Source organism: Budorcas taxicolor, chromosome 6 (genome assembly GCF_023091745.1).
Source record: "Budorcas taxicolor isolate Tak-1 chromosome 6, Takin1.1, whole genome shotgun sequence".
In the NCBI taxonomy this organism is placed as follows: domain Eukaryota; kingdom Metazoa; phylum Chordata; class Mammalia; order Artiodactyla; family Bovidae; genus Budorcas; species Budorcas taxicolor.
This window is the reverse complement of record NC_068915.1, coordinates 93,175,099-93,187,604: the sequence shown is the minus strand read 5'-3', so window position 1 is coordinate 93,187,604 and position 12,506 is coordinate 93,175,099. Positions and strand designations below refer to the sequence as shown.

The 12,506-nt window shown below is 41.4% G+C and overlaps 1 protein-coding gene across 1 annotated transcript in view; it reads right to left on the bottom strand.

Annotated features, from left to right (window-relative positions):
- The window catches only part of FRAS1 (Fraser extracellular matrix complex subunit 1), a 508,994-nt gene that overhangs the window by 93,082 nt on the left and 403,406 nt on the right, over nucleotides 1-12,506 (bottom strand). The window contains exons 38-41 of the mRNA XM_052641724.1: nucleotides 11,908-12,155; nucleotides 3,572-3,720; nucleotides 3,226-3,388; nucleotides 1,517-1,652 (exon numbers count right to left, since the gene is read on the bottom strand). Of these exons, the coding sequence (XP_052497684.1) occupies nucleotides 1,517-1,652; nucleotides 3,226-3,388; nucleotides 3,572-3,720; nucleotides 11,908-12,155 (696 nt within the window). The remainder of the gene's footprint in view (nucleotides 1-1,516; nucleotides 1,653-3,225; nucleotides 3,389-3,571; nucleotides 3,721-11,907; nucleotides 12,156-12,506) is intronic.

Below are 12,506 nucleotides of genomic sequence, written 5' to 3'. Positions count from 1 at the left end.
CATCCTTTTCTGATTCCCCACTTTTGCTTGTGCTCTTTCTTCTGCGAGAAACACTGTTTTCCCTCTGCCCACAGCAACTCCCACTAACCCTCCCTCAGACATTCCCGCCTTCCCAGGCAAAAGTGATTGCTTTGTCTTGTATCCTTTCTTGGTGCTTTGCTCCTTTCCCTGTCCTGGTATTTCATGATTATACCATCAGTCTTTGTATCTGTCTCCCGCGCGAGGCCAGGGCTGTCTTATTCCTCTTTTATAATACACTGCCTCTCAAATACTGGAGAGGGTAGCATTTCCCTTCTCCAGGTGATCTTCCCAACCCAGGGATTGAACCCAGGTCTCCCGCACTGCAGGCGGATTCTTTACCAGCTGAGACACAAGAGAAGCGCAAATCTAACTCAGCAATAAGCAAATTTAAGGGCACACTCTGCAAAGCAAGATGGCGAAAAGACTCAAGGTTTTCTCTAGGAAAACATGACCCCTGCTAAATGAGTTTCTGGTAAAACTAGACTCAAATCCCAGGCATCACGCAGGCCACAGACACCTTCAGTCAATAGCCTCTCTGTGGGAGCTTCAAGCTGCACGCCAGTTAGAGCCGAGCGCTAGCACTCAGGAGCCTCCCAGCAGAGGTGGTGGTACAGTCACCTGCCAGGAGCTGTCTCAGCTGCCAGTCACTGTGGACACAGGGGCCCTGTGGACAGTCCCCGCCTCTCCCCTTCCCTCCTCTGTGATAACCACCAAGAGCAGTGGGTCCAGGGCAGATGGTGGGGGAGAGGGTCACAGACAGACAAGCATGCATTTCAATTCACGTCATGTATTTAGAAAAAGCTGAGGCGTCAGCTCTGGTTCAGCTAAACAGTAGCTGCCTCACAATAAAACAACAGACAATCTTATTCCTTGACATTCAATTTTGAGTGCAATCCCCAAGCCCCTCTGTCCTAATGGCTGGCACTTTTCCCTTGTTCTAGTTTTCCCCACGGCACTGACTGACCTCCTAACATCTTCCACAATTTTCTCATTTCTTAGGTTTCTTATCTGTCTCCTCCCACCAGAATCTAAGGCACCGCAAAGGTAAGGGTTTCTGTCTGGTTTACTGATCTATGTGTGTATATGCTCAGCAGTTTCAGTTGTGTCCGACTCTTTGCAGCCCACCAGGCTCCTCTGTCCATGAGATTTCCAGGCAAGAACACTGGAGTGGGTTGCCATGCCCTCCTCCAGGGGACCTTTCCAACCCAGGGATTGAACCCATGTCTCCTGTGTCTTCTGCATTGCAGGTGGATTCTTTACCATTGAGCCACCGGGGAAACCCCTTACTGATCTATCCCCAGTGCTTAAAAAAGTGCTTCACATACAGGAAATGCTCAGTCAATATTTGTTGAGTCAACAAGACCTTCCTTCCATTTCTTGGAAACAGTTCCACCCCTCTTCGGGTCTCCCTGTCCAGGTTAATTGCAGGCAGTGACCCCCCTCCACCCTGCCTCTTCTCTCCAGGTCTGGAACAGTTCTACAGCCAGGCGGGTACCTGTCCCCGTGTTCTCGATGCAGCCATACTGGGGCAGGGCGCTTAGCTTAATGATGGCGTCCTCCTGGAAACTGTCCTCAGCAGCAGCAGCGAAGAAATGGTGAAAAGAGAGTGGGGTCCTCCCTCCCTCGTCAACCTAAGAAAGAAAAGATTGGAGAGAGTCCTTGGGCGGTTACGTGGACTGCAGTAAAAAAGGACTGAATCGAAAACTGCTGGCTGGGGTGACCTTCCATTTGTTTGAGGAGGCAGATCCTCTACAGACAAGATGAGGAATGTGCCAGCTGCTGGGGCCCGGCCATCCTTCAGCACCTCTCAGAGCCATGCTCAGATGCAGTGACGTCCGTGTTTGCCTTCAAAGCTGTGCTTCTTCCATGATGGATCTGGTTATAAAGCAGCTCTGGCCCATTCTAATCACCCACCTCAGAACAGCTGCATGGCAGGAGGGCTGCCTTCCTTCGTATCAACGTTCAAAAGTCCGCAGCTTCAGGATGATCCATCCAGTCCTCCCTTGGATACAGTGAGTGCATCCTGTCCTATAGAAGTTCCCACCAGAGATAAAGTCCCCTTTATCCCGTGACAGTGTATGCTTAAAGGTGCAAGGAAGACAGGGCTCACCGTACCTGAAAGCTAGTGCTTATCATTACTGTCAAAGAGAATAATAAAGCGGTTTAAGTAAAAGCAGTAGCTCCAGCTACCTTTTTCCTTTCAGGCCCTGTTTTGTATGCTAACGTTACAACATGAGCCTAGTGTTTTTTGTAGCCTGCTGGATATGCAACTTGACTTCTGAATGACTGTTGGCTAAATACAGGAAGATTTACAAATTATAAAGTGGAAGGTCACCCTGACTCTGAGAATGGGGAAGGTGCAAAAGGCTTCCCCAGTGTGGACATGAAAAAATGAGTAGAATATCAGAACCATTCAGAAACAACTCAGTTGTACAAATTTTCAATTGCTCAAGAAAATCAGAAATCCTGAGTTTTGGGCATTATGGTATGTACATAGAGTGGAATAAGAAAGTGAATTAACTTTTATGGAATCCCTACTACGGGCCAGTTCTGTACTGGAGCTTTTTCATGCTATTTTATTCATCATCAGAGTAATCCTCTATGTACTAGGAATAGTAGTACCACTTTAAAAATGAGGCAACTGAAGCTAAGAAAGATTAAATAATTGGTCCAAGATTAGTCAGTTGGTAACCGAACTGGCACTTGAACTCAGATACGGGTAACTTCATAATCGGGGTACATTACATGGACCCCCACCCTCCACACACCAAGGAACTGTCAATATTGTTTACAGAGATAAGTATCAACTCAGTTTAAGATGTGACCCAGGACACTATCCGTATTCCTATGTTTTAGTTGCTGCAAACATTAGACTATAAACACCTCAAAAACACATCTCTACACTCCTACTACTATACACATCTAGCATAGTATACAAAAGACCACACAAATAGATCCGTGTCTGGCACAGAAATATTTGCTGACTAATTAAATAATGTGGATATAATGATTTGATCTTATGCATTTAATTATTTTCATCCTCTTTGAAAAACTAATGATTGAAAGCCATAATAGCTTGATTCTATGGCTTAGATATTTGAGGGGAAGGACCTGACAGCCAGTTTAGGTAGAAATCCTTCATTCACACTGGCGCAGACTCCAGCTTTCTACAGCACCTACAGTTCATTGATCTGGACTGCTTACCGTGATAAGGTCAGCAAAAGCAATGACTGGGGGTGGATCCTTGTCGGGCGTGATGGTGATGGTAAACTTCTGATTGTCCAGACGGTTGCGGTCCATATCAGAGACAGAGAAGTGGAAGCTGTCAGTAACTGGATGACCACTGGTCTCAAATGCGGCCAAATATCTATCGAAGTCAAGAGAAGAATGGAATGAATGAGCTACGCTGTCAGGTCAAGTAAGATGACTGAATCTCTGTTTAAAAATGGGGCCAGAGGCAACATAATCTTTCAAGGGAACTATGGGTTAGTTGCTTACATATTTTAATACAATTTAAAAAATTCTGTGTAGTACCAGGTGGTTATAATACCTAATTTTCTTGTTGTTGATGTCTTCCATAGTGAAATTAGAAATCTCTGAGAGTTCTTCCACCTCAGGTCCTGAGGTTTTTAAGAGAGCACCATACATGGGCAGAGAAGTTATCTGAATCCAGATCTCTGGGTCGGAGGAAGAATCATCCTAAGCAAGCAAAGATGATATAAGACATGACTGTACATTTGCAGGAAGACAGTAAGGATTTTCAGTAAAGATTACAGGTGCTTCTTTTTCTGCTAAATGAAAAATCTCCTTAAGGAATACCATGTTAAACTGCATGAAAATCTCACTATTTATTCCTCCTAAAATGTCTCTTTGACAGTCATCTTTGAAGAGTAGCTCAGGATAATAGCAGGAAATGCACTTTAAGTATGGGGTATAAAAGAAAGAGAGAAAGAAAGAAAGCAAGCCCAATGGTTACTGCAAGAGCCACATAAAGTTTGGTTTTTATTACAAGCATTTAGTGAAGTACAAAACATGGTCAGAAATATAAGTCATTCTTCTACAACACAGTTGTAGGCTTCTTCTAGAGTTTTTTTAGTACAGTTTGCTTTTTAGAAAAAGGTAAATTTTTGAAAATAGGTAAAACTTCACTGCTGCTGCTGCTGCTAAGTTGCTTCTGTCGTGTCCAACTCTGTGTGACCCCATAGACGGCAGCCCACCAGGCCCCTCCGTCCCTGGGATTCTCCAAGCAAGAATACTGGAGTGGGTTGCCATTTCCTTCTCTAACGCATGCATGCATGCTAAGTCGCTTCAGTTGTGTCTGACTCTATGCAATCCTATGCTAAAATGTATGATAACAATGATTTTAAAATTCAGTGAAACAAAGAATGGAAGGTAAGGACTCACTTTAAAGAGTAGTCAACAAAATAAAAAATTTTACCTTCACAGAAAAATTTAAGAAGTCTTATGAATTTCATTCTGACCAAGCCTATGCATGCTCAACCCCTGAGATGCCCAGTCCTAATGAAGACTATTTATTTCCCTTTCCTCTGCACTATTTATTTACTGAGAAATAAAATTGGCTTCTTGTTTCTATGTGGAGAATAACTGAAGACAATAATTGAATGTCTTAACAAACAATTTCTTCTTTCTTCAAGGATATTTTTGGAAATATCTAGAAGGGGGGCAACATCTTCTTGGATAGATCCCCTGAGTCATTCATCTTTTAGACCAGTTGGCTGTGAACATGAGGGCACTCTACACTTCACCACAGCAATAATGAAGATAAATATTGCATGACCAAATGTACTTTCACATGCAAACTTGCATGGCTATGATATACAGTTAGCTGAGGTCAGAGATCAGAAATGTGAGCACAGCTGCCTGGTGATCTGGGGGAGCAGGTTTTGGTTAGTTCTCATTTCTATCCTTGGGGACCTTTTTAAGTTGGCAGTTCAGAGCCTCAAGGCAAGATCATAGAACTTTCCATATTTCCTCTCATCACTTGACAGCAACAAGGAAGAAAACACAAATTTATTGAAGCTGTAAAACTTCAGAAAACAGCCCCTAAGTTTATACTTTAAAAGTTTCTGTTTTTCTTCCTGGGTTATCAAATACAACATGCAGGCTTCCAAAAGACTACTCGTTATAATATTGCTGTGAGTAGCCTCTGAGGGGGAATTTTTAAAAGACAGCCAAGTGTTCTAAGGCACTGTCTTCTGAGATGGTGATAAACTACAAGGACAGAGCTCCTGGCTCTTGATGAGAATGAACAGCTTCTAAATTCCACATTGGGAAATTTGGCAAAGAAATGCTTATCTCATGTCAGGCCCAACTTATAATTTTTCAAATCTCAAGTGACTGCTGGGTTTGATACAGTGTGAAATCAGCTGGATTTTTTTCTGAATGCTGTCATCATTTAAAGAAACTTACTATTTTGAGATATCCAAGATAATGTGGGTGAAAAATTCTTAAGAACATAGACCTTGATTTTATGTAATTTTTCTACTCGAAGACCTTCTTACCCATTTTGTGTTAATTCACTTTTTCATTTTCTTTTTTATTATCTATACATCTATTGACACACCATTCAACACAAGGATGAGAACTCTGATGATTAACATTTTATGCTCCTCTTTCATCCGGTCCCTGATTCTACCATCGTACCACGGATCTTGCTTTTTGACTTGCTTGAATCTCTTGGAATAGTTTGATATATTATTGTAAAGTTGTTGTTGTTGAGTTGCTGAGTCCTGTTGGATTCTTTGTGATCCCATGGACTGCAGCATGCCAGGCTTCCCTGTCCTTCACTATCTCCCGGAGTTTGCTCAAACTCAAGTCCATTAAGTTGATGATGCCTCCAACCATGTTATCCTCTGTCACCCTCTTCTCCGCCTGCCCTCAATCTTTCCCAGTATCAGAGTCTTTTCCAATGAGTTGGCTCTTCACATCAGGTAGCCAAAGTATTGGAGATTCAGCATCAGTCCTTTGAATGAATATTCAGGATTGATTTCCTTCAGGATTGACAGATTTGATCTTGCTGTCCAAGGGACTCTCAAGAGTCTTCTCCAGCACTACAGTTTGAAAGCATCAATTCATTGGTACTCAAGGGTGAGAGTTATAGCCCAACTCTCATATTTGTACATGACTACTAAGAAAGCCATAGCTTTGATTATACAGACCTTTGTTGGTAAACTACTGTAAAGTAGTTGTATTTTTTAAAATGTATGAAAAGGGAGTTAGACCCTCCTCTTGCGGGATTTCTCTTTCTTTTCATTCAATAGAAGACTGCTAAGATTCATGATTTTATTTTTCATTATCTATGATTTATATTCTTTTCACTCAGTTCAGTTCAGGTCAGTCGCTCAGTCGTGTCCGACTCTTTGCAACCCCATGAATCACAGCACGCCAGGCTTCCTTGTCCATAACCAACTCCCAGAGTCCACTCAAACTCACATCCATCGAGTCAGTGATGCCATCCAGCCATCTCACCCTCTGTCATCCCCTTCTCCTCCTGCCCCCAATCCCTCCCAGCAACAGGGTCTTTTCCAGTGAGTCAAATCTTTGCATAAGGTGGCCAAAGTACTGGAATTTCAGCTTTAGAATCATTCCTTCCAAAGAAATCCCAGGGATGATCTCCTTCAGAATAGACTGGTTTCACTCAGTAGAAGATGGCTAAGATCCATTATTTTATTTATTTTCTTGGGCTCCAAAATCACTGGAGATGGTGACTGCAGTCATGAAGTTGAAAGGTGCTTGCTTCTTGGAAGAAAATCTATGACAAACCTAGACAGCATATTAAAAAGCAGAGACATTACTTTGCCAATAAAGGTCTGTCTAGTCAAGGCTATAGTTTTTCCAGATGTCACGTATGGATGTGCAAATTGGTCTATTAAGAAATCTGAATGCCAAAGAATTGATGCTTTTGAACTGTGGCACTGGAGAAGACTCTTGCAAGTCACTTGGACTGCAAGGAGATCAAACCAGTCAATCCTAAAGGAAATCAGTCCTGAATGTTCATTGGAAGGACTAATGCTGAAGCTGAAACTCCAATACTTTGGCCACCTGATGTGAAGAATTGACTCCTTAGAAAACACCCTGATGCTGGGAAAGATTGAAGGCAGGAGGAGAAGGGGACCACAGAGAATGAGATGGTTGATGGCACCACCATCCTGATGGACATGAGTTTGGGCAAGCTCTGGGAGTTGGTGGACAGGGAAGCCTGGCGTGCTGCAGTCCATGGGGTCACAAAGAGTCAGACACGACTGAGCAACTGAACTGACTGAAAGATCCATGAATGTTGTTTTGTGAAGCTATTGTTCACCTCTTCTGAATTTTCTCTAGTATTCCACAGAATAAATATGCTCCAAATTATCCATTATTCCATTTGTTGATGCTGCTGGACACTGGGCTTGTTTCAGTATTTTTGCTACTATAAAATAGTGTTACTGTTATTATAAATAGTGCTTCCCTGATAGCTCAGTTGGTAAAGAATCCACCTGCAATGCAGAAGACCCTGGTTCAATTCCTGGGTTGGGAGGCTCCCCTGGAGAAGGGATAGGCTACCTACTCCAGTATTCTTGGGCTTCCCTTGTGGCTCAGCTGGTAAAGAATCTGCCTGCAATGTGGGGAGAGCTGGGTTCGATCCCTGGGTTGGGAAGATCCACTGGAGAAGAGAAAGGCTACCCACTCCAGTATTCTGGCCTGGAGAATTCCATGTACTGTATAGTCCATGGGGTCTCAAAGAATTGGACACAACTGAGTGACTTTCACTTTCATTGCTGTGAGTACTCTTGTGTATATTATTGTGTGTATATTTTGTACCTGTGAAATTCTCCCTTGGAAAGAAATCCAGGAGAGGAATGGTTAGGAAACATGAACATTCATCATTACAAGACAATGTCAAATTCCTTTCCAGAGCGGTTGTTCTAATTTACAGCTCCATCATAAAAGAACCTCCTATAGATCCATTTCCTCTCTGACATTTGGTATTTTCATATTTAAAAATTTTTGCCAGTTGAATTGGTACTAACCAGCATACAGTCTTTGCCTGCGTTTCTTGATGTCTAAAAAGGTGAATGTCTCTTATCTTTACTGGCCCTATGGAATCCTCTTCTGAAATTCCTGCTCATGTCTCCAGTTCATTTTTCAAATGGATTATCTTTTTCTTCTTTATTGGCAGATATTCTTTATATTTTCTTTGTTATCTTTGGTTCTATGTGTTGTAGATATCTTTTTTCCAGTTTGTAAGTAGTTTTTTTTTTTTTTGTATTTATGGTGTGTTTTGGAGAACACAAATTTTAATTTTAATACAATCAAATTTTCAATCTTTTCTTTATAGTTAGCATTTTCTCTTTGTAGTTTAAGAAATTCTTCCTTTTCCCATTATCATGAAAATATTCACCTATACCCTGCAAAGAATTGTACAATTTTACTTATGACATTTAAGGACTTGATTTCTACACTTAATATCTGTCTAGGGTGTGAGGCAGCAGTACAAGCTCTTGTTTTCTTTTTAATATGAATAATAATTTGTGCAGATTCATGTTTCAAATAGTTTCTCCCATTACACCAATCTGGTTTGCTATATCTGTTTTATATTACAATCTCAAAGTACGAGTCTATTTCTAGACTCTCTAGTATATACCAGTGTGGACTGATTTAAACAGTGCACATTTATACCAAATCCTGATATCTGATAGGGCAAACCCCTGCCCTCCTGTCATTCATTTTCAGAATTTTGGCCTTTTGTTGTTCTTTAAACATTATAGACACCTTCCCAGGTGGTGCTAGTGGTAAAGAACCCACCTCCCAATGCAGGAGACATAAGAGATGTGCCATCAATCCCTGGGTTGGGAAGATCCCTGGAGGAGGGCATGGTAACCCACTCCAGTATTCTTGCCTAGAGAATCCCATGGATAGAGGAGCCCGGCAGGCTACATACAGTCCATAGCATTGCAAAGAGTCAGGCACGACTGAAGTGACTTAGCATGCATGGATACATTATAGAATGAGCTTATCAAGATCATTAAAAGGTCACTGAACTTTTGACTAGTACTTAGTTGAATGGAAAGATCATATTGTGGGATAATTGATATCTTTTTGATACTAAATATTCCTATGAATATGGCATCTCCTAGTGCTTTTAAACGGAGAAGGCAATGGCAACCCACTCCAGTACTTTTGTCTGGAAAATCCCATGGACGGATGAGCCTGGTAGGCTGCAGTCCATGGGGTCGCAAGGAGTTGGACACGACTGAGTGACTTCACTTTCACTTTTTTACTTTCATGCATTGGAGAAGGAAATGGCAACCCACTCCAGAGTTCTTGCCTGGAGAATCCCGGGGACCGGGGAGCCTGGTGGGCTGCCATCTATGGGGTCGCACAGAGTTGGACACGACTGAAGTGACTTACCACCAGCAGCAGCAGTGCTTTTAAAAATGCCTGACAATTAAGTATTACAATTTTCCCTGTAAAAGTATTGGCTGGTTTTTGTTAGATTTAGTCCAAGGAATATAACTTTTGTGATGCTATTTTAAGTGGTATCATCTTTTTAGTTAAATGTATTGGTTATTTTTTGCTCTTATATAGAAATGCTATTGTTCTGTTCATCTTCTATCCAGCCCCTTCCTAAATTCTCCTTTTATTTTTGAAACTTTGTCAAGAAATTCCTTTGGATTTTCTTTCTAGTCAGTAATAGCATCAATTTTCCCTAGAAGTTATGCATCTTTTGTTACATTTATACCTCATACACATTATGTAATATTATTATAGATGGTTTATTTTGAATTAATATATTTTTGGCTAGTGCATAGCAATTCTATTAGCTATTTAAGATCAATCTTGTATCATCCTCTCCATATTACAAATGAGAAAACTGAGCCCCAGGGAGTTTAATAACGTGTCAAGGGTTATTACACTAGCAAAAGTGGTAAGCTTGGATGAGAACCCATTTATTTTAACCGTAAAACCCACACATCCCTCGCCTATTTGTTTCCTTGCAGTACACAGCAAATTGTGTACAGGAAAAAACCATTAAGAAGCAAATCACACAGAATCCCATTTTTGCCTTTTGTTTCTCCTGACGTCATTTCACCTGCTTGCAGCTCACGATACTGTAATTAAGAATAGGCTCACATGTTCCTTTGCGTTATAGTCTGGGTTTCCCCAGTGGTTCAGTGATAAAGAATCCGCCTGCAATGCAGGAGATACAGGAGACATGGGTTTGATCCCTGGGTCAGAAATATCCCCTGGAGAAGGGAATGGCCACCCACTCCCATATTCTTACTGGGAAAATCCCACGGACAGAGAAGCCTGGCGGGCTACAGTCCATGGGGTTGCAAAGAGTCAGACATGAGCACAACACAACAACTGCCCCATTTATGACCAAGGTTTGGGATGGCTTTCCCAACTTTTCTGGATGTTCACAGCAAACTCATTAACTATGCATACCTAGAAAAATCTTCCCCTTGACATTAAGTAAAAAATTCTTCCACAACACTCAGAGAAAGTTAGTATTAATAAATAACTTAGCTAAGTCTTTAAAATATGCTATGCTTTCAGTGAGCTAGAATAATTCTTTTGGAGTCTTCTTTCTGCTCCAGTGGGTAAATTCACATTCAATCAATTTCTGAAAATACATGTTCAGTTGCCAATGAACTTGCATTTTGATCTGCAGCTCATAATATGCACTTAATGGGAAGGAACTGCTCCTGGAATCCTATTTTGGTCTGTCAAACATTTTTCAAGCGTTGGTAATCTATTGATTAAATCTGTATTCATAAATTTTTATGAATTCATGTTTCATAAGACTCAAAAGGCCATAACCTAGGGTAAGAATCACCTGTCAATTTAAAAACAAGGCCAAAAGTGTTCTGAAACTGTACTAGACCCACGAGAAGAATCAGGGTGAAAAGCAGTTTCCCCTTAAGTTAAGAAAAGACAATTTTAGGGGAAAATCTGTGCAAAAGCAATTGAAGCAATTGTTCCCAGGCCAATGCTTTATCTCACATGCTACTATTCAGGTCTAGATTTTATAGCCATATTCTTCAGCTCAGAAAAGGATTACATAAAACTATACAGTAATTTTTTTAAAGGCTAGGTTATTGGAGGAAATTTTAAGATTAGCAAAGGAAAAATTCAATACTAAGAGTGATTATCATTCAGATAACCATTTTTATTTCAATGTATTTGTCAAAACTACTCATTATGATTTTTACACAGTTTATGTTCACAACATACATACCTTAGCTCCAGAGGTAAAGTCAAAGAAAGAAGATGAGTTTAATTAACCAGGATCACATATCAAATTAAGGTCAGACTAGTGGAAAAAACAACAGAGTTTCTGAATCTACCCTTGGTCCCTGCTTCTCATGGGGCATGGAATGGAGGGTGAGTCAGGAATCCTGCCAAACAAGCATGCCAGCATTCGGTCCAGAGCTGGACCTGAGACAAATGCTAGTGAGAAGTGGGCTGTCTCTCAGAAAAGTGAGCCATGAAATACCATAACTTATCAGTCATTGATGGGTAAATTCTTCTAAGTTGCTCTTCCTCTAAAATTCCCATTTGAAATACTATGGAGGGAGCTTAAAATATGGGAACTTGGGCTTTTTGACACTGTTACTGTTTCCTAGTGCAAATCACCCATCCTTACACATTCTCAGTGCATTTTCATCAATGTTCTGCTCATTCACTTGTCTGCTGGGGAAACAGTGGGAGCAGCTGGAATAAAGAGCGTCACTACTTGCAAAGAGCAGAATGATAGGGAAGCTGACGAAAAGTTCCTTTATGGCCATAGACCTGATGGTCCACATGTTCAGCCATGGCATCACTTTCTAGTCAACCTGATCAGAGGGTGCAGTGGACAAAAAGACAAATGAAAGAACTTACCACATAAGCCAGGTGTGACCGAGTGATCACAGTTGTGCTCTTACTGGCAACTGTGATGCTCAGCGAGGCACCAGCAGCCAGTCGGGGCCCTCGGGCCTCGGCCAGGGATACCTCCACCCTCACGTCCACTGTTGTGGCGGAAAGGCCGTCTGTGACTAAGATCTCCATGCTGTCCTCCCGGGCAGACGAGCCATCGTGTAGATACTGCAGGACATTTTTCTCTACATCCTCATATGTGAAAGTGTCACCTTTGAAGAACAAAACAAATTGCAAAAACCCAATAACTTCTGGGAACAATGCTTTTCATTTCCATAACACCTTTGTTCTTAGGATTTCAAAGCACATACAGGATCATAAACCCTGGGAGTTGTAAGCTACTTAGTTCAACCAACCACCCAACGTATGATTCCCTTTACATTAGCCTTGTAAAGGGTTCTTTAGCCAGTCCTTCAGCATGGCTCAAGGTGGGAGGCTCACCATTTTACAAGGGAGCTAATTTCACTGGAGATAACTCTGAAATGTTTTTAAAGCTTTAAATCAGATGGAGCCAAAATCTGCCTTTCTAAGCTCTACGCTTGACTTTGCATTCTAGACGATAC